Here is a 25679-nt window from a genome sequence, read left to right on the forward strand (position 1 = left end):
TAAGGCTCATTAGCATTTTAGCTGTAACAGAGCCGAATTTTAATCGTGTACATGTCACATGGTTATCATATCTATAATTAGCACATTACACAGTTGCCATTCGCCAGTATTCGTATTCCTTCTATACCATTACATATGGTACATTCACACAGTAGCCATTTAGGCGTAAGAGTTATTCTTTCTGTTCTTCCATTATCCAGTTGGACCACCGGACAGCGGAGACAGTTGATTGATCATTGTTGAGTTATTTATAGAACAGTAGCCCGATGTGTCTGGCAGAGCAGAGCAGTTGTATGGATGAATCGATCTTATTTCGACCGTGGATCGATCTCCATCGCTGATGATTGTTGCGTGGACGTAGCTATTCTGTAACAACACAAAGATGGTCAATGAGGGCCCTGAGTTATGAACTCACGATCGATCGCTTACTAAGCGAACGCGCAACCAATGTGGCTACGGAGACCCCCTGAGTTAACTTATCATACTCAACTTTGAACATTTAGTTTCGCCTGCAATTTTAATATCGTTTCTAGTTTGCATTGAAACAATCAGCAAAGTTATTGACGCAGGAAGTCAAATTATTCGATTAATTGCAAACATGATCTATGTACGCTCTGTACGATCGTAGATAATACAGAACCTATCTCTACTTCTTGTATTATTGTTAGAAATATTACTTTGGGTTAATATTCTTTTTTTTATTTGCGAAAAATAAACCTTATACTAATAAGTATATTATAAATGAAATACGAATTGACGTTGGGGAGATAACAATTCTTCGCCTCTGGTCTTAGCTTTAGGCAGCATTCGCCATGTTGAACCAATGCATCTCCGAAAAACATATATATTCAAATATTACCAAATAAAAAAAATATTTTTTTCGGTGAATGGAAAACCCGTTTTTTACTTCATTTTGGCTCGCTTTTAAAGATTATAGCGTTTCTGATGGATTACCTCGTAGAGAATAGCCGAATCGTTAAGGCGTAGCTGATGGGGTTATTTATGTTTTCAACCGAGAATAGCATCATCTATTGGGCGATCTAAACTTGACTTACATTAACCACTGCGAATCACTGCACTATAAATGATAACAGAATAATATATTATTGATCCCGACATTACACCCATCATTATGATAAAATCTTTATTACGAATAACGGGTAATTAGTAAAGTAATCTAAAGCATCCTTCACGACAGTTAGGCACGCAATCTGTATTATAAAGCTGAAACTACGTAAAGTATCCCAGTACCAATGGTGAACATCTAACGAAAATGACCACAAGCAGCAAAGGATTGTTACGGACACTCTGGACCGAATATTGTTTGGGCAGCACCGTCTATGCCACACGATATTTGGCTAAAGAGCGATTGCGACTTGGCGAGCGATTGTGGTGGTTCTTTTGGATCACTAGTTCGATTATTGTCTGTTCCATGTCCATCATCACCACATATCACATGTATAATGAAAGCCCCGTGTTTATAAGCTTCGCCCGGCATCTGTTGCCAAATTGGGCGATTCCTTTCCCTGGCGTTACGATTTGTCCTCTAGCAAAGAGCAGGGTGGAATACTTCAATATAACAGATGCATACTACCGGTGGACCAATGGTTCCGGTTTGAAGGATAACGAGTTCGAATTAGACGTGGGAGAAAGTACTGAAAATGACCAACAAAATTCTTGCAGATATATGAACCTCCGAGTGCTAACGCATGTCTGTCCCTATGTGCCATTCTGGTTCGTTGCCAATGGTTCGCGAAAGGAGAATTGCGCGGGAATTCTGCGAAAGATGTCCCTCTCAATCGAAGAGATGTTTGATGTGTGCTTCTGGAAAGGATCAATTGTGCCGTGCAATTCGATATTCTCGCTCACGCTTACAGACACCGGGGTTTGCTACACTTTCAACGCGATTGCTGCAGATCAATTGTTTAAGAAGAAAAATCTTCAGAAAGAGTATAACTATTCCACAGCCCATCTAAACTCAGCGAATTGGACCATGGAAAGAGGTTACCGACACAAGAGTGACATACACAGTTATCCATTCAGACCGCTAGGGAGTGGGTTCGAATCGGGGTTGATAGTGGGTTTGAACGCACGCACAAAGGATGTAGAATATTTCTGTGAAGTAATAATTTTCCCGAAAATAATTGTACCTGACTGACTTTGAAGTTTTTCAGAGTATGCTAAGCGGATTCAAGGTGTCAATTCACTCACCGGACGAACTTCCCACTTTTGAATACCAATTTTATAGGTTATCCCACCTTGAATCGCTCATCTTGACGGTAATCCCGGAGCTGACATTCTCGTCCAGACGCCTTAGGAAATATCCTCCTGAAATGTAATGTTTTTGCGACGCAGAAATAGTTGTAGCACGATTCGATTCATTTCCTCTATTCACAGCCGTCAGTGCTACTTCAGCGGCGAACGACAGCTTCGCTACTTCAAGGTGTACAACCGCAACAACTGTCTAGCGGAGTGCATTGGGAACCTAACGATTCGGGAGTGTGGATGCGTGAAATTTTCAACGCCGAGAAGCTCGGATGTTCGGGTGTGCGACGCCAGTGAGGTAGTATGCTACACCATGGCAGCCTACAAAGTTTTCACAGGTCTTCTGCAAAGCAAATCCGACGGAGAATGGGGAGAAGTTTGCGATTGTCTGCCGGCCTGTGCAAACCTTCAGTACGACGTGGAGATATCGCAGATGGCGTTCGATTCCAGGGCATTCAGTCGAGCTATGATTCATAACACCATGCTGCATGATGGGTGTGAATACTTCGTTCAGGTTTTCTTGTTTGGTTGGGAGAAACATATATTTGTCTCATTGCAGTATCGATCGATCGATACTCTTCGTGGTGTTCAAGAACAAGTGGTCGCTCCCGTTGAAGCGTCACGAGCGGATGGCGTTCTACGATTTGCTGGCCAAATTCGGTGGACTGTTTGGGCTGATGATGGGTGCCAGTTTTCTCAGTTTCGCAGAGCTTCTGTATTTCTGCATCATTCGTCCTTGGAAAATCAAACTTTCAGAGGACCGGCACGTTGCTCGTCGTGTGTATCCTTGGAAACCGTGATGTATGATACTACTGAAGTTTTTCTGAAAGATATTTGAAATCATTGAAAGTTGAGCAAAATTACAAAAAGAAATCATTTGTATTATGAATATAAAAACAAAATGAATTTTCAGCATACCACATATTACATAAACACAGATTGCACACTTGTAATAGAAAAACATTGCTTTTATCGACAGAATACTTGAATAAAATGATACCGCTTTGTTAATATTGTGCGAAACCCAACTTGCACATTATACACTCTACTTAGATTAACAATGATTGTACATCGTCTTCTTCCGACAGACGATGCCCTCCTGCTTGAGAGTTCTGTGGATATATGAATGGGAGCAGCAAATTTTCGGCCGGCGTCACGCAAACTCGTACCGTCTTTGTTGTCGAATAGCTTTTTCAGAGATACCTTCTTCTTTTCGTCATGATCTTCCCTGGACGGCCACTACCGGTCTTCCGCTAGACGTTCGGGGATGCCAGGATCCGGTAAACAGTGTTCATTTTCGTTCAGAAAGTGGTCTTCTATAAACATTTTTCCTTGACTTTCACCCGTTTCGAAGAACCCTGCAACGCGCTTCGCGTCATCGAAGGTACGGTGTCGCCACCTATGAAAGTTTCGCGTGTGAGTGAAAAATATGTAAACAAACCGTTGCATATTTTCTCTGTAATTAATATACTGATTTCTCGAAAACATGTACCGTGTTTATCTTACAATTAGTGGAAATTGTTGAAAAATAGTTTTCCTTAGCTGTTTCGATGCTCCGAACCAAAATTTATTGTCATTTAGTAGTGAAAAAAAGCCGTTGAAGTACATCCTCTGTCAATCTACCTGCGAGAGAGGTAAACCGAATTAATGAAATTTGATATAAAAATATCCGCTTAGTGTTCATAAAATACCTAAAATACAAAGATCTGGCTTCTATTCAATCAGTGCTCTAATATTTTTCAAAATATTTTCCTTAGAACGTGTGAAATATGGACGTCAAAAGCTGCGCAAATTGCCCGGAGAACATGCAAGTCGGACGAAATTAGCTTGAAGCTGACTCCGAACAATCTGCAAAATTCAAAAGCCGTATTGTTTGTGTCATCCCCGGATGTAAGCAGAGATATCGGCCCGGAATTTCTTTTCATGCCTTCCCTCCGAAAATGGACAAATCGCGGTATCTAGACTGGATCCAACGACTACGGCTAAAGATAGAACCTACAAAAACCTCCCGTATTTGTAGCCTCCATTTCACCGTGTCGAACTTCTACTCTCCAAGTATTCACATTCACATTTTCGCACTTTTGAAAAAGTGTGAAGCAGTCCAACTTGGTGCAAAATGTGCAATAATAAAGAAATAAAATAAAACATACTTAAGCAAATGACACAAAACAGCCATGACGTGTTTGCACTTCCCTTTGCCAGCTTTACAGGAACACGAAAACAACTATTTGGAGAAAGAGATTTTCGTACGAATTTTTATTGTATGGGGTTCCGAGCTTGGAGATGATGACTGGAGGCAGGACGAGAAAATACTGAAGCCTTCATCGTGAACTTCTTCAACACCAACTATTAAAATATGTCCAGCTTTGAATACTCTTTCGCCTTCGACGACTAAACGGCTTCCACCCGCAGCGTAATCGAACACATCCGCAAACTCCACAGCCACGTAGCAGGTTTCATTTTCTCCGACTGATGGCTCCTGATAATGCATGAAACAAGGTCACAGAAAAACACTTATAAGTTAAATTCAGCTTAAGCTACGGCAAAGTTTTTTTTCACTGCATAAGGAAAACTCATTTTCCAACCGTTTGGAAGATAAATTTTGCACACAATTATTAATTTTCATTAAAATTTAGTATCCTGAAAGTTTGTTTACTTTTTCACAAGTAAAGACAGTGTCCTTTGGATGCGGTAAGAAAACGTTTTCCCCTGCAGTAAATTTATGTGATTTAACTAAATTAACATCCTAGAGGATAGTTCTTTCGATACATACTCACCATTACGAAAATTTCTGCAAAAAACGTTAAAAACGGTGCGTTTAAAAATCACATTTTTTTTGCAACTCTTTGTTGACATTCGCTTCACGTACACAAGCTGTCAAATTCAGCTTCGTAGTCGCGACTTGCGGAGTGCTTGTTGTTTCGACGCCATCTTTGATCGAACTGACAGCACCCGAGCGGGAAGAAACGAGCTACCCGTTTCTAGGGCGCCCAGAAAGAAATTCTCTGACATGCGAAAAAGAATAACGGATAGTCAGACTACTACCACTACATTCACTTGCAACGCAGAACGTAATTTATCACAATGCAATAATTTAACATAGAAATCGTTCAAACTATTTACTTACTAATCAAATAAAAGGTGTTGAATAAGTCAATTGAATTCGAAAAGTGTTCCATTCAATCACAAATTGAATCAATTCAAACGAAATATACTCGGTCTGCTAGTGAATAATAATTCCATACTTATAATAATCCATTCACAAGCATACCAGAATAATTTTCAGCAATCTTTTAAAATATCTATTACTAAATTTATTGATAACTAGCTGACCCGGCAAACTTCGTCCCGCACAAAATGAACTGTTCATTGATTGATCTTTTAATCTACCCCTTAAAAATTGTTTTTTAACTATAAAATTTCAGTACTACTACCAAAACTGGACATTATGATATCAGATTATTTTCAGACACAATTCTCGTGCCAGAATTTTGATCCACTTGCAAATAACACGTTTCTCCGTTACATGGAATAAATCTTTGATACAGAAAATATGACAGAATAAAGACAGCCCTAAATCGAACGATTCCTTTCTCTAGTTTTGCTCACATTAACACATTCAGCGATCCATTTTTATTTATATAGATAGAAGACGATATAGGAGTGCGTTTTATCACATTAAAATTCATTTCCACTTTCGAACGAAGATCAATTTCGTTACAAACGGACTAACAACGATTGTCAATATGTAATTGTAGAGCATATGCGAATTAAATTTTTCGAATTTTCTCATTTTCCTTCAGAGTTTTCCGGAAATTTTCAATGGTCATGTTTGGTTGGAATATGTTTGGTTGAAATATGCGCATTATTTTTATGGGACTCCCCTCCTTTCCAGAGGAGGAAGGTTTAATTCCATTTGTTTGATTAGTTCTCGAGTTGTTCAGCACCCTCCCCTCCTCTTTAGAGAGGAGAAAGGTGTGTCAAACCACCATAAAAACATTTATAGCTCCCTAAAACCACCAAAGTTGATTCCATTAGCTTGATTAGTTCTCGAGTTATGCAGAAATTTGTGTTTCATTTCTATGGCAGCCCCCACTTAGAAAGGTGGGAGGAGTTTTAAACCACCTTAGAAATGTTTCTTGTCCCCTAAAATCTCCACATGCCAAATTTGATTCCGTTTGCTTGATTAGTTCTTGAATTATGCAGAAATGTATGCTTCATTTGTATGGCAGCACCTCCAACGTCCCCCCCTCAGAGAGAGTTTTTTTTTTATTAAATCGTTTAGTTTTACAGGCTCAGTTACATAAGTTTAAAGGAGCCAAACTCCTATCTGTATTGTTACAAGTATATATAAACATTTTTCATTAATTCTAGTGTTAATGAAGTAGAGAACCGATTACTCGCGGTTTGCTCGAGTTTAGAAGGGTGACATTTTTTTCAGGAAAAGGAAGGGATATAAGGATATGTTGACAATGTTCACACTCACATTCGCACTCACATTCATCATACTCAATTCTTAAGCCTATCTTATATCTAATACGTATTTACATTTCACCTTATTCTATTGTTAGTAAGAAGGGATTTGCTTTCTCGCGAAGGAAAAGGAAAAGGAGAATATAAGGGTATAAGGACAATCACACACGAAGATCGATAACTTTTAGGAAGACATATATTTGGGACATGTAATCAAGGTCTAACCGAGCCAACACATCTCTCACCGGCACATTGGGCTGTCTTCCTCTGGCCCGAAGAGAGTTTTCTAAATTCGATCTGGCAACAAGATACACCTCGCACGACCAAACAACGTGTTCGATGTCGTGGTAACCTTGGCCACAAGCACAGATATTGCCATCGGCAAGATTAAAACGAAAGAGTAGCGCGTCTAACGAACAGTGATTGGACATGAGTCGAGAGAAGGTGCGAATAAAGTCCCGACTCAAGTCCAGACTTTTGAACCATGGTTTGAGGCTAACCTTAGGGATAATCGAGTGAAGCCACCGACCCAATTCATCTTCGTTCCACTTACGTTGCCAGTTAGCGATGGTATTTTTACGGACTAAAGAATAAAATTCATTGAAGGCGATTTGACGCTGATAAATATCGCCTTCAATTGCACCTACCTTTGCCAATGAGTCAGCCTTCTCATTACCCAGAATTGAGCAATGTGAAGGGACCCAGACAAAGGTGATGACATAACAGCGTCGGGTTAAAGCACTCAAAATTTCACGTATTCTCTCAAGGAAGTACGGCGAGTGCTGTTCCGGCCTCACTGAACGGATAGCTTCGACAGAGCTAAGACTATCCGTTACAATGTAATAGTGTTCAACAGGTCGTGAGGCGACGCTGTCCAGCGCCCAGTGTATTGCTGCCAATTCAGCAATATACACTGAGCAAGGATTCTGAAGACTGTGGGAGGTGCTAAAAAATTCGATGAACACTCCAAATCCTGTGGACTCATTCATAGAGGACCCATCAGTAAAGTACATATTATCACAATTGATACGCCCATACTTTGCATTGAAGATCGTAGGAACGATCCCCGATCGATGATAATCTGGAATTCCATGGATTTTCTCCTTCATGAACAGATCAAAATGTACAGAGGAATTGATGTAGTCAGGAAAACAAACACGGTTGGGAATATACGAAGAAGGATCAACCTGCATGGAGATGAATTCATGATATGAAGTCATTAATCCAGAATGAAAATTTAGCCCGATCAGCTGCTCAAAATTTCCGATCACCATTCAGAGAGAGTTGAGGAGTGTCTATTCACTACAGAAACATCTCGTGTCTTCTAAAACCTTCGCATGCCAAATTTGGTTTCATTTGCTTCAATAATTCTCGAGTAATGCAGGAATTTTTGGGGGGAGGGGTCTCGAACTATCATAAGAACTTTTCCCGACCCCAAAAACCCCTACATACAAATTTTCATGTCGATCGGTTCAGTAGTTTCCGAGTCCATAAGAATCAGAGAGACAGATAAAAATCTTTTTCTATATATATAGATTGTTTTAGATGCTACTTCAAACAGATGATTGCTAAACGTACGGGAATGAAAAAGGGACACGCAAGACCAAAATTTTTATATTTTTTCGAAGAATTTTGTTAAGTGAATAAAACCGAATATAAAAGTAATCAAATATTCTAAGATGTACTTGCTTTGTTCTACACAATGAAGGAATATTTAGATGATCATGTGACGTTGCGAAGGAGATAATGATTTTTGGAAATTTGATCATAAAATTTGTCTTATTCCAGATCGAATTTCTGTTTGACAATTATCATAATTTTCATGGTTTCAACATTGAGTCGCGACTTTTCCTTTGTCCACTTTTTGTCCACAGCAGAAAAAAAACCCTTAACAGTTGCGGTACTACCAGTAGAACCAGGTAGACACAAAACATAGAGCTCTTCCACGCCAAAACAGCCGATATCGACGCGACCCTCAATCATTTTTCTACGTAGGACTACGTTTTTCAGTAAGTGTTGCGAGACAAATTTTCATCTTCAGTTTTCCAAAAATCAGAAAACATGAAACGTGAACTAAATTTGATTAAATAGAGTTAACGATATCGGGAAGGTCATTCCTGTGAAACCGCATTGAACCTGGTGTTAGCAAAATGGAAAGATAATTTAGAATGTAAAGAGACCATCATTGCTGTTTTCTTGGATCTAAAACGCGCTTTCGAGACAATTTCTAGGCCCTTGTTGTTGAACACGATTAAGCGCATTGGAATTCCGAGTACTGCATATAAATGGTTTGTAAGCTATTTGTATGACAGAACTCAACGGACTATTTTGAACTATTTCATTTCCAGCCCCGTATGGAATAATCTTGGAGTACCTCAGGGAAGTGTATTAGGGTACATTTTATTTATTATGTACATTAATGACATGCGACGAGTTTTACGATTTTGTGATATCAATCTTTTTGCAGATGATACTGTGTTATTCATTGCAGCTAATGATTTAAATCAGGTCGTGCTACATTCGAATGGAGATTTGCATTCTATAAGTAGATGGTTGAAGTATAAGCAGTTAAAATTATACATAAGTAAAACGAAATATATGGTAATCTCGCGAAATCGTTCAAAGGAAAACGTCTCTATTGTTATTGATGATGAGACTATTGATCGCGTTCGGGAAATTAAAAACCTTGGCGTGATAATTGATGACAATCTCAAGTTCAACCCTCACATTGACAATGTCATCAAGAAAATTGCCAAGAAGTATGGAATCTTATGCCGATTGAAAAACGATTTAACTATTCGCAGCAAAATACAGCTATACGAATCAATAATCTGTCCTCATTTAGATTTTTGCTCTTCCATTTTATTTCTGGCCAATGAAACACAAACATCGAGATTACAGCGTTTGCAAAATAAAATAATGCAGTTGATACTAAAATGTAACAAATTCACTTCCTCATCTTTAATGTTGGACGCTCTGCAACGGTTATCCGTGAAGCAAAGGATTGTTTATTTAACTATGGTGTTCATTTTCAAAGTAGTTGAAGGTTTTCTGCCTCGATATTTATGTGATCGAGTTGAAAGAGGAAGTGACTTTCACAGTTATAACATAAGAAACGCGAATGAATTGAGAACGCCCAATTTATTGACATGTGCTTCACAAAATTCGTTGTATTTCAAAGGTATAAATGTGTTCAACTCGATGCCAAGACATATTAAACGTGCAACAACACTTACATAATTTAAGAGGCACTGTATTTCACACGTGAAAGCTGTGTTTCATTAACAGCCGACCGATATATTTTTAAATTTTATGACGAAGATTGTTACTGACGAAGTTTTATACGACCGGATAATTTAATATGGGATTTTTTTGCAGTTTGTTTTTAATACTTTCAATTAACCTGACGAAGTTTTTTTGAACGGATTATATTGTGTAAACTACTTAATTTTTTAAATTATCTTTTTTTTTAAATTTGTGTTTATTTCCGTCATGATCCTGGTGACGATGGACTATTTTTATTTTGTTGTTTTTATATTATATTAGTTAAAAAAAATTAAAGTAGTCTACATAAGTTTGAGCGTCGCGCGCGTAACACAGATGTAAAGGATATTGAATTGAAAGTTTTCTAAAGGCCGGTCTAGAAATTTTTTGTTACGGAAATTTTCTCGATTTATCTGAATGAGGATATTCATAGTCAATCCAATACAAGGCTGACGATTGGGCTTGTGCTCTGGTGGACCACTCGACTGCAAGGGCCTCGTCGAGACCGTATCGGCTCTGTGGCGGACATGACTGAGTATTGGCTTGTCATTTGACATTGCAATTTTTTGAACATATATCTGTAAATAAAATCAGTTCGTTGTTTTTTTTTTGTTTGTCTAACTGATTTCAATGCTGAAAAAATAACTAAATTATCTTTTAGATAACTCGTCTTGCTCAAATCTCTGTAGGGGAAGGAGGCGGGACCATCATCATCATCATGATCATCATCATAATGTTAATATCTACTTTCGCTACGAAAGAATTTCGATTATTTTTACACAAATTGAATCGGAAATTTTTAAAGATTTGTTTGATGTGCTACGCATTGCGGTTCTCTAATTCGCAAACGGTTTGAGTTAACAAAAAATTGAAACAATCCCATTTATGCATATGTGAGATACATGAATGTATCTCACATATGCATATTATATGTAACACTGCGAATTAAATGCAGCGTTTGTTCTATGTGGCGTAAAAGTTCAGCGTAAGGCAGTCTAGAAATTTGAAAAAAAAAACATTTTTTATCATTTATATTTCTGTAGTTTAGGCACTTAAGAATATAACCTAGAAAGGACTTATCGAAAATCCTATTAGAGCCGAGTTAGAGCCATTTTAGTGATGCGCTATCTAACCTGGTACGGCCATAAAAATGAACTTCAAACGCGTTTTTCTCAAAACTATTTTTTTTTCAAACTGGCGTACACGATATCTCAAGTTCTACTGAACCGATTCATGTCGAATTTATAAGAATACAATCTGTATGCATCTCTCTATCACATGAATCTTTTTTTTTGAATTTTACTATTTTTATAAAATCATGAAACATAAGAAAAAACGTTTCAAACTACATTTTGTTCTTCAAAAAACCGCCATTTAGCTCAAAAAAGATGTTTTTGACTTGTCCGAGGTTCATGCGATAGCGGCATCTTTACTGATTCAAAATCTGTCAGATTTTTTTGTTTGAGAAGGGCTAGAATCGTGTACGCTATGCCACAACTTTTGACGTAGGATTACGTCTTTCGGGAACATAATATGTTCAAATTGAAAATCGAAGATCGAGTACATCGTGAAAATTGTCCAATTTCAAAAGCTTATTGATCAGTCATTTCATGATGGATTGATGAAATTTTTGCGTCAATCGATTGCGGCACTCCACAACAATTTTTTATATTGAAGATAATAATATATGTCATGAAACTAACTATCGAACAATTGAAAAATCTCAACCCCTATCCTAACGGAAATACCCACTTCTGATTGGTCGAAATTGACGACACCTGCGGCGGGTCCCTAACAGAGCCATCTAAACCAAGCTGCCCGGGGGAAATCAGCATTGCAAATACATGAATGTCGGGGGCATTTTATATTGCAAGTAAGGTGAGTGATCCAATTAATTCCAGCAAATAAAATTCAAATTTGGAATGTTAATGTTGGTTGCTTCGTGAAATTTCATATCATAGAAATATTAGAAAAAGTGATTGCTCTACATATAGCATGTAGATGTTGTTAGTCCAATTGAAATTCGCATTGGATTGAATAAACACTCATAAAGAAAAAAATATAAAACAAAATTACCTTTTCCATTTCAATTATGTTTTCTCTATATTGAAGTAACATGTATTTACTGATGAGAGAAATTGATAATTGTGTTCGGTATTGGTAATTATCTTATATTACATTAGTGAGTTTTTTTTTTCTTAATTTCAACCATACATAACACAGGAGGCTTTTAGCCTAGCACCACAGAGGGCGGTTTTCATCATATCTCGTTCCACTTCGGTATAATTTTTTTGTGATACGCACCATCCAACGACTGTTTGCCATCCTTCTGTCATCATCGCTCGGTAAACACTTGTGGAGTGAACAAACAATACCCAACAACCAAACAAAACGGTCCTTTTCAGGAGGCCACTAAATCATTATCAAAGAGTTTAACGATGCAATTCTTCAAACATATCCAAAATCAACAGATAGCCTAACGGAATCTTACGTCAACTAAGCGGTCGTGTCTCGGACACAACCCTCCTGTGACTTTTTTCGAACCCCCTCACTTCATCAGCTCTTAACTATTTTAGTTACGTGTATTTTTCCTTCGTTCAATTTTTGCTTCATTGCTAGAAGATAGATGAACAAATGATGATATAAAGGATAGTAAAAATATTCTTTGTTTTATTTTTACGGAGCTCAAAAAACGTCCGAAATTCGTGTCTCTACACTAGAATACACCCTTAAGGTGAAGGTGGAAGCTAGCCACAAATGGCTGCCACTATGGCGCTCATTTCTTTCATCTCCCTCCCTCACCCCTCGCCCGGAAATCAATAATTTTGCGAGACAGTGTGAAGAAAATTATCGCTTTTGCACACTTCCCATCAAGTAATATCAACCAAACTCTAATCGATTACTCACAAGATATTAAAATTTCATCTGCTGTCGCACTGTATAGTGAAAAACTTCGAAAAACTGTGGCAAATGCTCTGAAAGATAAATTTTCATTTTTCAATCTTCGACAATGGTTTTGTTTGTATTGGTGAAAGCATCGTAATTTTTTCGACGCTGATGCCAGACAACATTATCGAAACAGCTATAAAAACCACTCAATAAAATGTTATTCCTGAGTCATAGCGTTTCATGTCATGAGAATCAATGAAATAAAGTTGTGTTGATATCAATACAATTATTATTTTACGTAAACGGAAAAGTATTACATTCAATCAAAATGCCTCGGCCAACGAAGAGAAGGGTTAAGGCTCTCCAACGTGAATATGTGAAAACAATACGATCAACGAAGGAAAATATTAAGGAATTATCAACATAAAGTTACTATGCGGAAGAACTTGTTAATACCAAAAGATCCCCAATTCGCATGTGTTAAAAATTGGCTCATGTTACGCTCGCGTATAATCAGAATTTTACTTCATATGCAAATGCACCTTCTGTATATATTTATATTTTCAATTGTTCATCGGAACATATCGTTCATACATTTTACTTTAGTATTAAATTGTTGTTTTTTTTTTCAAATGTATTCAAAGGCTCATGTCAATGAAGCGCCACACAGTCTGATAAGTGAATTGATCTATTTATGTGTGCTTTGCTCTTCTCTCACAAACACTATTACACCATTTTTACACGTGGGTTTACCTATACTACTACAATGGCTAGCTTCCACCTTCACCTTAAGCCGAATGTTTTGTGGCAACTAATTCTCGCGTGAGCTGAAGAGAGGCAGAAGAAGAGGCTTAAACTACAGTAGGCAACACTTTCAACTTCTCGAAGCTGGAAGAACTTTTCGGAGCTTCTGGCGGAACGAGAAGAGAATGCTTACCGAGAATGCTGTGCATTGTATCCGTGTTCTTCGGTGAAAACTGGAGGTGAATGTTTGTTCCGCAAGGCTTGTCCCCACCAGCAATAATTTTGTAGTCCTACGTTATCAATGCGGTCGAGTCTTGGACACTATCCTTCTAAATTTTTTAAACCTTGTGGCAACTATCCAATATCACAATTTCTATTATTAGATAACTTAATTACGACTGATTTTTTTTAAGAGCGTGTCTAATATAATCGACCTTTATTTTTATTATAAACCCTTTCAGTTTAACAATGTTTGACGTACAGTGGTGCCAAAATGAAGATATAAATAAAAAAATTAAATCCAATCGAAATCTAAATCGTGAAAATAATTTAAATAAAATAATATTTTAGTTAACTCATTAAAATAGTCTGACACAGCACCACTCTATATCAAACTTTGTTAAATTGAAAGGGGGGTCCAATAAAATAGGGGAAATGTATTGAGTTACATTATTAATATAAAACTTAATTTTTGAATAAGATTTTTTAACGGTACATTTAAGATTTTATTTTTCCAGAATCGTCCATTGATTTTCCAATTCCTTTGCCGTACCTCATATTTTAAACAGACATCTATATTCCGAGTTATGATTTTTTGCATACAAGGGTCAATGATTGTAGATATTTCCTTATAAAAAAATCAGTCGTAATGAAAATTAGTCATCTCATAACGAAAATGATGATTTTTGGTACCTGCCACCATACGTTCAATGATTTATAAGCCGTATAAAGAATCAATCATTTTTAAATTTGTTTTCGATTTACATAAAACTATATATTATATTGTGCATAGGGTAGTTTGTCTTGGATATCAACATTTTTAAGAACGTTTCGTTTGAAAATTCTAGATGACCATTTTCATTAGCCCTCTAATATAAACCTACCTACATTTTAGGCCGTAAATTGAAAACGGGCCTTAATTGAAGAGGCGAAATGCCGTATAAAGAGCGGCCGTATAGCAAGGTATGGTTGTAATCAGTAAGCATCATTATTGCACTCTAAAAATTCGTTTTCCATTTCTGTAAACATTTGCACCCGATTTGCTGCTGGCACGGTTTCTTTATTCTATATTTCTGTCTCATAAATTAAAACTCGTTCTATCATTGTCCACTTATCAATAGGAGGACTAAATAGTTCAGGAATAAAAATGGGATACGTAAGCCAATAAATAATAATTTAGTATAATATTTTGACCTTTTGAGGACTACGTCTAACAGGACTTCATGAAGGTAGTATTAAGAATGTATTGATCTAAATAGATTGACGACAAATAAATAAATAAAATAAAATGAAATCTGAACACTGAACTTGTAAGAAAAAATGAAAAATTTCGAATGCTTATAACTCGAGCCTTTCTTAATAGATCGCAAAGGTGTTTACTTCAATTGGTAGGATTTTGTTCTACGCATCTATCACAATGAATAACTTTTTTAGATAAACAGTTGAATAATTGTGAAATGTCAAGCACTATCCAAGCGCGCTAAGTGAAAGCGTGGCACTCCAAATTGTGCTCATCAAATGGTTTCGACAAAAAGGAGCAACCAGAGTAACAGCAGAATATAATTTGAATACAAGCGAAACATTGAATCTTAGGCCTCTCCCTGTGATTTTACCGCCAGTCAAATCAAATAAATTTTTCAATTGCTTTCCGAAAGCATCATTCATTTTCTAATCACGAAGCAGAGCTCATACGCTAAGGCCAATTTTAATAAATTTTGCCGATTGTACACCACACATTTAAGAACATTTTGCATTTTATTAGAGAAAAATACTTCTTCTGTTGAAAAATTCCAATAAAATAATCCAAATTACAGCAACTCCAGTGTCTCAACAAGACCAATTTTTTCAAAGGTCACTAAACAATCTCTGGTGAAAAGCAGCCAGAATTTGAGGCACGGGATTCCAAATGAGTCGCGTAGTACGACAATGCATTTTTCTTGTGAAAGAAAATAGAAAGCTAAATCATAAAAAATACTAAGAGTCCTTCCAAGTAAGAGGAATAAAGTGTTTACAATTTGTTGTAATGTTCACCAACGGAATCGCAAAAACTCATCAATAATTCTCCATGAACAAGCAATTGGTAGACAAATTCTTTCTTTGCGAACACTCTGTGCAAAATTTAACTCCATGTTCCAATCAGAATTCAATTTGAAGACACATATTGAAAATAATGGCGAAAAAATATGTTTTTCTCTGTACCCAAAATACGGTACAGATTGATAAAAAGACGGGACAATCAATCAAACAAAATGTGTTCACCTATTTGAACAGGAAGTTGTCATCATAGCTGCTTTGAATATCTGGCCATTTAGGAATCAACTTTAATACAATTCTTACATTTAATTGTGTTCTAGCCCTTTATTATTGAATGTTCAACGCAGTGTCGAAAAATTTTATAATTAAATAAAAACATTTAATGTCAGTTCTAAAAAATAGTATAGTATATTTCACCCGAATCAACTGGAGTTTTAAGAAAAGTTTGCACCTCACTGAACAAAAATTACTCACCCCTTTCACGTTGAAATATTCTAATAAAATTATCAAAATTAAAAACAACTTCAGCAACATTGTTCCTCCAACAAGGCCGATAAATGTTTGAAAGGTCACTAAAGGATCTCTGGAAAAAGGCAACCATATTTCGAGGCACAGGTTTTTAAACAAATCACGTAGTACAACAACACATATTTATTTCCTCTCTATACTCAAAATACGGTACAGATTGATAAAAAGACGGGACAGTAAAAAAAATGTTGAAAAAACGGTACTGTCCCGTTCAAAAGGGTACGTTTGGTCAGCCTATTACTAAGCCAAAGGTAGTCCTACGTCAACCTTGGGATTATATAACAGATATAACTCACCGCTAGTTTTGATAAGAAATAACTATGCAAGGTTAGCACCAAATCATGCAAATATTTTTTTTGTAGATAGTTTCCAACGAAATTGCTGTATATTAGACTAATAAATTATTTACGACGCACTTAGCTCAATCCAACATAGCGTGCGTTGTGGGAAAACTTCAAAGCTATGGATTGTTACGTGTTAAGATTTTTCATTGACTTTGTTCCAGAGTTCCTTCCCACTTTGGCGAATAACTATTAGCATTGGGAACAGGATCGCTTTTCGATCTAACACGTTCATGAAAAAAAAACCTAATCCCATGCTACTAGTAAATTACAAGTTAATTTTCAGCGTGCAAACGTCACGGGATTCATTTCTAAAGTTTTTTATTGCACAAACGTGCCAATTACGAACCATCCCTCATGTAGCCACTATCTGATGAGTGCAATATTAATGAAGTCTCTTCTGAATATAAACCAAATACACGAGAATGCGAACTCCATTATCTGTTTCGATCAGTGGGTACCTTCCGGCGAAACCATGTACGCCGCTCGTGCTCAAAAGTTCCAACAAAGGCTTACACCAATCCCCCAGGGTCGAAATTATCTGCGAGAATCCAAACAGCTGGCGAAAGAATTCTGTGATAACACATCAATACATGGAGTGAAATACTTTGTGGGCTCTAACCGGGTGGTTATAGAGAAAGTTTGGTGGATCGTTGTGTTCTGCCTGTCGCTATACGGCTGCGGAAAGCTGATTCAAACCGTCTACATGAAGTGGGACCGAGAACCAGTGATTGTCACTTTTGCCCAGAAACCAACGCCCGTGTTCCAAATTCCTTTCCCAGCGGTGACCATCTGTCCGGAGACAAAGGTTAAGGCGTCGGATTTTAACTTCACCAGAGCGTACCATCTCAGTATGCATCCGGCATTTAGAAGGACTCTCAGTGAGGACAAGTAAGAGTATATATGTGACCGTGAACTTAGACGCTAACATCATTGCTGATGTGATTCCAGAATCAGCAAACTTCTAGTAATGCTACAGGTTTGTAACTTCGCATTCACCGATACATCGTTCAATCAAACTTACGACGATCATTGCGTAGAGCTGTTGAGAAGGATGTCAATACCGCAGCACGAGACGTTCGTTGCGTGTGGTTGGCGTACAGCCGGTATCAACTGCTCGGATGATTTCAGGCTAATTCTAACGGATATTGGAGTCTGCTACACCTTTAACTCTTTGTCCGGCGCAGATATGCTCCGAGAAGATCAACTGCACACCGAGTTCAGATACATAGAAGAACCGCATTCATCTGCGAATTGGTCCCTCCACGATGGGTACCTGCCAGGAACGGAAATCAACACGTATCCTAGACGTGTTTTGGGTGCTGGGATCAAAGCTGGAGTCTTTGCGGTATTGAAAGCCAACGAAAGCGACATGGATTATCTTTGTGGAGTAAAAAGTTCATTTGCGTGCAAAAATCTGCGTTTACAAGTCCCTATTTTCGATTTCAGAATTCATTTCAAGGTTTCCAAGTTCTTTTGCATATGCCCGCCGAATATCCACAACTTTTGAACCAGCACTTTAGGGTTCCCCTCAACCAGGAAGTGGCAGTATCGGTGATTCCCCGAATGATCGAAACCGCCGAAAGCATTCGATCGTACAAACCACATCGTCGCCAGTGCTTTTTCAACCACGAACGCTATCTTCGCTTTTTCCGCATCTACACCCAAACCAACTGTGAGCTTGAATGTCTGACCAACTTTACCCTCAAACGGTGCGGTTGTGTGAAGTTCTCTATGCCACGGGCGGCAAACGTTAGAATTTGTGGCATTGCGTTGCAAAAATGCTACGAGCAAGCGACCGTTGAACTGCTGGAAATGGAGGTCAAGTACCACGAGAGATCTCACCCGGGCTTCATAGATGACTGCAGGTGTCTTCCGGCGTGTACCTCGGTGCAGTACAACACCGAAATATCGCAAGCTTCGTTTGAATGGAAACGGCTGCTACCGGTGGTGAAACAATTTCGGGATGAATTGCAGGGGTTCGGAGCAATGATTAATGATAATCGAAGCGTCCGGTATTGACAAAAACAATTCGTTTCATTTCAGGGTGCAGGTATCTCATTTGGTAGTATTCTTCAGAGATGCTCAGTTCATTACAATCAAGCGCAACGAGCTATTTGGATTGACCGATTTTCTGGCGAACTGTGGCGGTCTGCTGGGACTATTCATGGGTGTCAGTATTCTCAGCTTGGTTGAAATTTTGTACTACTGTCTCATAAAACCCATTATAATTTGGAACCAACCGGAGAAGCAGGAATCCTTGGTTGTGCAAGTCAAAGCCATTGAGGAAACGGAACGGAAAAATGTTTGGTGAATGCTTTCGGTTGCGCATTATTTCAAATCGTAGAACATTGCTTTTACTTGTCATCGCTCAGTGATGAAATTTCTTCTCAAAGCCGTTGTTATTTTTGTTCTTTGTAATTGCAGAGCAGATTCAAGTTTGAATCTCTTTAACTCTATATTGACTGAATGCATAATTTATTTTATAACTAGCCGGCAAACTTCGGATCGCTGAAAATTTATTTTTCTTTATCACATTCACGCTTTCTTGTTAAGCGCACGTTCGTGGGTCGGATCGCCCAACTATTCATTGATTGATCTTCTAGTCTACCTTTTGAAATTACCTTTTACTATAAAATTCCAAGTACTTTTACCAAAACTCGTCATCATAATATAAGATTATTTTCAGACACAATTCTCGTTCAAGATTTTTCAACCACTTGCAAATAACTTGTTTGTCCGGTACATGGTATAAATTTTTGATACAAAACATATGATAGAATAAAGACAGCCATAAATCGTACAATTCCTTTCTCGAGTTTTGCCCATATCAATAGAAGACGATATGACGATATACGTTTTATCATATCAAAATCCATTTCCACTTTCGAACGAAGATCAATTTCATTAGCGCAAACATCAAATGGGCTAACAATGCTTGTCACTATGTAATTGTAGAACATATGTAAATTAAATTTTCAGAATATTCCCATTTTGCTTCAGATTTTCCCGAAAATTTTCAATTGTCATGTCGGAATATGTTTGGTTGAAATATGTGTATTATTTTTATGATGGAAAAAATACAGTGAAAACCAAAGCATGGCTTGACAAACGTTATCCGGACTCTGCTCCAGCAGAGTCAAAAAGTTATCAACACACGAAATTCGGATGTTTCCATTTTTTTTACAATAACAAAAGTTGCTTCACTCTTAATGCTGTAACCCTCGAACCAATCGACTGATTGTTGTTAAAATATTGACACATATCCATTGAAAGATGGTGCTTTGTGATAGTCAAGTAGAGTTTTGCAGGAGGCGCCATATAGACGTCAACCTTATGAACTTTTCAGCCGAACTGTTAGTATTACCTCGTGAGAACTATCGAAGTATCAAATTACGAAAATGTACATTTCAATCCTCCATTCCATTGCCATTAAAATAGTGTTGTGTTCTTCATAAATTGCAATGGTGTCCCTCGATGAAACTACCAATTTAGAATGAGTTTCAGGATCCGCTGCCCTTGCTTTTTCTTACCATTTCCAAAATTCTTGTCGATGGTTAGACATTACCTAAAACGTTTCATTAAAAAGATTTCACATCAAACACCGTGGATTTGGGATATTTAGGAGCGTGCATCTTCTACTGCATTCGTTAATACCTTTGAATCTTGTTTGTCCAAACATATCATCAGCACATTTTTTGGGCTTATGAGTCATGAATCACTGTGCCTTAATTCTAATGAAACATAAAACCAACACACAATACCAATCGATTCGAACACTCCCTAACAGAATATTGCGATATAGATAATTTTAATATGTTTGATAGGTAATATGTAGAAATGAGACCTTCTAATTTCCAATATATTTGTGTAGATCGTGTTAGGCATTCCCCATACACGTGGTCGACTGCGATTGTGGCGTATCTTGCTCAGAATTTCCAAACACAACATGCAACAAATATCGCAACTTAACCATACGTCAACTTCGCGGTCATATATTGAAAAATCATAGGGGGTTGTGTTCAAGACACGAACGCATTTTTGACGTAGAACTACTCTGTAGTTTAATTCAAAGCGCTTGTTTTATTACTACGGATATTATTTTATAATGCTACGAAAATTTTGAAATAACCATTCTACCATTTTGGTCGCCCGGAAATGTTTTTTTTATTGTAGAATTATTTGACGATAATTGTCTGATGATTTATTCTTGTGCTCGCAGAACAATGCATGCTCGAGATAAGCGCAGCTGTCATTCTTAGTGGAGAAGGTTTTGCTACTGGCAAGCGAAACCAAATCACATACAAAATTCCAAAACAACATTCACCTTCTTGCTGACTAAATAAACGAAATAAACTCTATCTGTTAATCTCAACAACCTCGGAAAGAGTAGCACTGCTTCTTTATGATCAAGATTAGCGCAAATGCAATCCTAGTTGAAATCAGTTTTGCGACTGACACGCGAGCCCAAATAAATTAATAACTTTATATAACTTATTGAATAACTTGGTATTCCCCAAATAATTTTTTGGTGCACAACCTTAACACCTGCTTCACCAGAGCGTCAGTTCAATGCATTGATGACAGAAAACAAACAATGTTAACTGCTTGGAAAAAAGGCTGAATATTAGCGTCAGCAGAGATTCATTACCAATACCCTAGCGTAAATATTTCCCACCCGCTATCTCCTCTCCTTGTTTATATTTATCATTACGACTGTATAATTTGCAACACCAAACAATTGTCAATCATAGCATAAAAAAAGGCGATTATTGCATCGTTACAGGGCCAATGCACAATGATGACGCAAAACAAGGAAGAACAAGCAATGTTAATTGCTTTGAATACAGAACGATACTAAAAGCTTGCCTTCCTCCCTTGCTTGAGACTTTGAACTTCATCAGTTCATTCGTCTCTAACCTTCAAAAAGGCCCTTCGAATTGCCTTGCCTATTGCCTTGAGAAAGGCATTCGATCCCTCACCGTCCAACTCACCCAGCAACGATGTTGTTCAGTCGATTTCCTCACAAAGAATGAAAGTTTGCCTCAGCGGGATCCACTGTTTATACTCTAGGCAAATATTTCCTTTCGTTGTTCTTCTTTTCCTTTGTTCACGTATGTTTATATCTTACGATTTCCCTTCGTTGCTTGTTATTGACTGCTCTGTTCGGGAAAGCACACAAATGGACAGAACAAATGTATGAGGGAATGGGAATGTTTCCGATTTTCATCATTTTAAACCATATACAGACTATGGGATTGTAATGTATAGCATATCAAATCTTAGGGAAATTCCGATTCCTTTGGTATGTAAATCGCCAAAATCCGTTCACGGCAAAAATAGTTATTATCATTAACTTTATTTCATAAAAACGTGACCTGTTTTCTGATTTGGCACCCTCAATGAAAGACGTAGTTCTACGTCAAAAAAAAAACTCTGAAACTTTTCATTTCGCCTAAAATAGTTGATAAAATGTACGTCATCATCATTATCGTTCTACCTAAAGTCGTTATTTTCTGTAGTCTCCAGTCTCCGCAGTCGTCCGCGGCTCGTCAGTCACGTTGTCTGCGAACGGTTTACAAGTCGCCTTTCATCTGATCGATGCATTGTAACCCGCAACGCCGGGAAAGCGCGCGAGTTTGTCGCGATCGGAGGGTTTTCCGCAGGTAAGCGGTTGGCTTAAGCGCCACTCCCGCGAGGGAGACCCACCGCCGTGTTCTTGCTTTGCCCGGCAGTGAGACACCCAACACCTGAGGGCGGGTTTGTCCTTTTGTTTCCAAACCCCGGTTTGTTCCGCGACTTGCACCTGCGCTGAGAAAGACCCGCGACATCGTTTGTCCGCGTTCCACAATTTAGGCAACAGAGGCACTATGGCTGTTCCCAACGAACACCGTTTATGCCGAACTTCTCATCATTGGACCTACGCAATGATGCCTAATCCACCCACCTTGAAGTGTCAGAGGACTAGGTGCGGGGGTTGAAAAATTGTCCACAACAGAATAGGAGCCCCAACCCTGGGCTCGTGACCTATCTGAAAAATTGTTTCGGGTGTTTAGGCTACACCGCTAGCCAATTTATATTCTCCATCTCGACAGCACGTACAACAAGTCTACATTTAACGAAAAATAATTGTGATTAAATTTGAGGTTTGAACATCGGACCCATGAATTTAAGTCCAGAGATTTTCTTGTCGAGCCTAATCCTCCATCTTGCGTATCCCTTTCCAAATACCGATCAGCATGTTCGCGCTGACGGTATTGTTTGATGCTGCGGAAATTTTGTGACAATTTGTGTGGCTTTGTTAGTGGTGTGGTTTTCTGTCTTTGCATTTTAACCTCACATGCGCATGTTATTAATTTGGGTAAAAATAGTTTTCTACTCACACTACCTTGGTTTTACGTGGAGAATCTACCTTATCGCCGTTCCACGCCAGGCGATGAATGGTAAGTCCGTAGGCGTAGGTGGTGATCCGTCGACGTTGAGTGCGCATTCGACTTGTAGCTGTGTCGTGATGCGCCTTCCCTGGATGCACGAGTGATGGTTTGCTCTCCGCGCGGCCACTAGAATTGACGGACGTGGTGGCGGAAATCCAATCTCCGATCGTGGGTCAGAAGCGGCTTTTTCCTACACACAACAGCAAAAAGAACACCACACACGTGCCACAATTAAAATTAATGCTAAAGGGTGTGTCACATCAAATTGCATCACGGAAAAAACGCTGTAGAAATTCGCCCAGTAGACCGATCCTTTTGAAAATTTTAGACAGTAAAATAAAAACTATTAAACAACTTTTGGAATTTTCTTTTTATTCATACTTCGAGCCCAGGCCCGTATGCTCGTACCTTCCTCTCTACCCCGTCCATAAGGTTCTGTACAACGTCAGGTTGTAGTTTTTTTTTTGAACAGAAATCCATTTTCTTTTGAAGTCCTCCGATTTGACAACTTTTGGGTTCTTCCGGAGGGCCTGCTTCATAATCGCCCAATATTTCTCTATTGGACGAAGCTCCGGCGCGTTGGGCGGGTTCATTTCCTTTGGCACGAAGGTGACCCCGTTGGCTTCGTACCACTCCAACACGTCCTTTGAATAGTGGCACGAAGCGAGATCCGGCCAGAAGATGGTCGGGCCCTCGTGCTGCTTCAATAGTGGTAGTAAGCGCTTCTGTAGGCACTCCTTAAGGTAAACCTGCCCGTTTACCGTGCCGGTCATCACGAAGGGGGCGCTCCGCTTTCCGCAAGAGCAGATCGCTTGCCACACCATGTACTTTTTGGCAAACTTGGATAATTTCTGTATGCGAATCTCCTCCGGAACGCTGAATTTGTCCTCTGCGGAGAATAACAACAGGCCCGGCAGCTGACGAAAGTCCGCTTTGACGTAGGTTTCGTCGTCCATTATCAGGCAATGCGGCTTCGTCAGCATTTCGGTGTACAGCTTCCGGGCTCGCGTCTTCCTCACCATGTTTTGCCTTTCGTCGCGGTTAGGAGTCTTCTGAACCTTGTATGTACGCAGGCCCTCCCGCTGCTTGGTCCGCTGGACGAATGAACTTGACAAATTCAGCTTATTGGCGACATCCCGGACCGAACTTCTCGGATCACGTCTAGACTGCTTAACTACGCGCTTGTGATCTTTTTCACTGACGGAGCATCCATTTTTGCCGTTCTTCACCTTCCGGTCGATGGTTAGGTTCTCAAAGTATCGTTTTAGTACTCTGCTGACCGTGGATTGGACGATTCCCAGCATCTTACCGATGTCCCGATGTGACAACTCCGGATTCTCGAAATGAGTGCACAGGATTAATTCACGACGCTCTTTTTCGTTCGACGACATTTTTCCAAATTTACGAAAAATTGACAGTGAAGCATGGCCAACGTGATCTATACACTCTTATCTGATTATAAGCGAAAGCTGAAGATATAATTCCTAAAAATTAAATTTCTACAGCGTTTTTTCCGTGATGCAATTTGATGTGACACACCCTTTAGCCACATGTCACATGCCGAAGCTTACCTTCAGTTCCGCTCAATGGGGACACAAGCGGAGAGTTAAATTCACGGAAAACAACTACTGGACTAAACTTAAGTGCTATTATAAATATGAAAATAAAAAAAGCACAAAAATGAAACTTTATCACACTGACTAGCACATGTAGCCTTTCACCAAAATCTACCTTCGAATTTCAACTCGCGACGCCAGAACAAACTTATCCGCTCCTGCTTTTTTCACTTTCGAAGTCGGAATGGCAAGCATCTCTCAAGATCCTCAGATCAGCGAGACATTCATTGGAACCGGAATTACGTAATAATTAACGATGTTAACTATTTTGTATTCATACCGAGATTCCCCTGCGCTTTCATTGGTCGCGCATTCAGGCATTCGCGGCAATGCCCTTTAACCTCCCGAGCACAGTTCAAGTCGAAGCGCTCGCCGGGTTTTGAAATTTAAAGAACAAGAAAACTTTGCTATTTGGGGGAAATATCCAAACCGAAAATAGCGAAAAAAAGGAAAGCATAAGTCTTTCGGGTGTGTTGGTATAGGGGTGTCTTTGCTAAATCAGCCGCCGAATCGCATCCAGCGCCCATTATGGCACGTCGCTCAAATATAAAATCGGGAGCGGCACTCGCGTTGCCAAACATCCAATACATAGAAAGAAGAGAGAATCCCAGATCCACACAGGAGAGATTGTGTTGGATCTGAAATTCAAAATAATGAAACAAGGGGCTTCCAAATGTCGAAATCAGTACCGTGCTACAGCATCTAGCATGCCGCGCGCCTCTTTTCGTTCCTGTTGGTTCACTGTTGAGAACCATTTTCACCGAATAGTCATCCTGCATTCTAACGACGTAATCGCCTGATTTCGCTGAGTGGATAATGGGGGGGAGGGGGTGTTCTCTCAGCAGCTGCTACAGTGCGTATCTACACTCCAC

At 38.8% G+C, this 25679-nt stretch overlaps 2 protein-coding genes across 2 annotated transcripts; both read left to right on the forward strand.

Moving 5' to 3' along the window:
* The first annotated feature begins 1273 nt into the window (after positions 1–1273).
* LOC129765844 (pickpocket protein 28-like) lies at positions 1274–3065 on the forward strand. Its single transcript, XM_055766280.1, has 4 exons — positions 1274–2122; positions 2175–2335; positions 2398–2760; positions 2825–3065. Exons 1-4 carry the CDS (start codon positions 1274–1276, stop codon positions 3063–3065), a joined length of 1614 nt encoding a protein of 537 aa, XP_055622255.1.
* Positions 3066–17232: 14167 nt separating this feature from the next.
* On the forward strand, positions 17233–19071 carry LOC129765845 (pickpocket protein 28-like). The gene is made up of 4 exons (XM_055766281.1): positions 17233–17648; positions 17709–18147; positions 18207–18736; positions 18804–19071. Exons 1-4 carry the CDS (start codon positions 17233–17235, stop codon positions 19069–19071), a joined length of 1653 nt encoding a protein of 550 aa, XP_055622256.1.
* The last annotated feature ends 6608 nt before the right edge of the window (positions 19072–25679 follow it).

The sequence above is a fragment of the Toxorhynchites rutilus genome, chromosome 2, assembly GCF_029784135.1.
Source record: "Toxorhynchites rutilus septentrionalis strain SRP chromosome 2, ASM2978413v1, whole genome shotgun sequence".
NCBI classification, from domain to species: domain Eukaryota; kingdom Metazoa; phylum Arthropoda; class Insecta; order Diptera; family Culicidae; genus Toxorhynchites; species Toxorhynchites rutilus.

What these genes read in the sequence shown, in the direction of transcription:
- LOC129765845 (XM_055766281.1), top strand. Translation starts at nt 17,233, where the DNA reads ATGTACGCCGCTCGTGCTCAAAAGTTCCAACAAAGGCTTACACCAATC. An exon ending in AGGACTCTCAGTGAGGACAA is followed by an intron (nt 17,649 to 17,708) that starts GTAAGAGTATAT and finishes ATGTGATTCCAG; the next exon opens with AATCAGCAAACTTCTAGTAA. An exon ending in ACATGGATTATCTTTGTGGA is followed by an intron (nt 18,148 to 18,206) that starts GTAAAAAGTTCA and finishes TTTCGATTTCAG; the next exon opens with AATTCATTTCAAGGTTTCCA.
- LOC129765844 (XM_055766280.1), top strand. Translation starts at nt 1,274, where the DNA reads ATGACCACAAGCAGCAAAGGATTGTTACGGACACTCTGGACCGAATAT. An exon ending in ATGTAGAATATTTCTGTGAA is followed by an intron (nt 2,123 to 2,174) that starts GTAATAATTTTC and finishes GAAGTTTTTCAG; the next exon opens with AGTATGCTAAGCGGATTCAA. An exon ending in AGGAAATATCCTCCTGAAAT is followed by an intron (nt 2,336 to 2,397) that starts GTAATGTTTTTG and finishes CTCTATTCACAG; the next exon opens with CCGTCAGTGCTACTTCAGCG.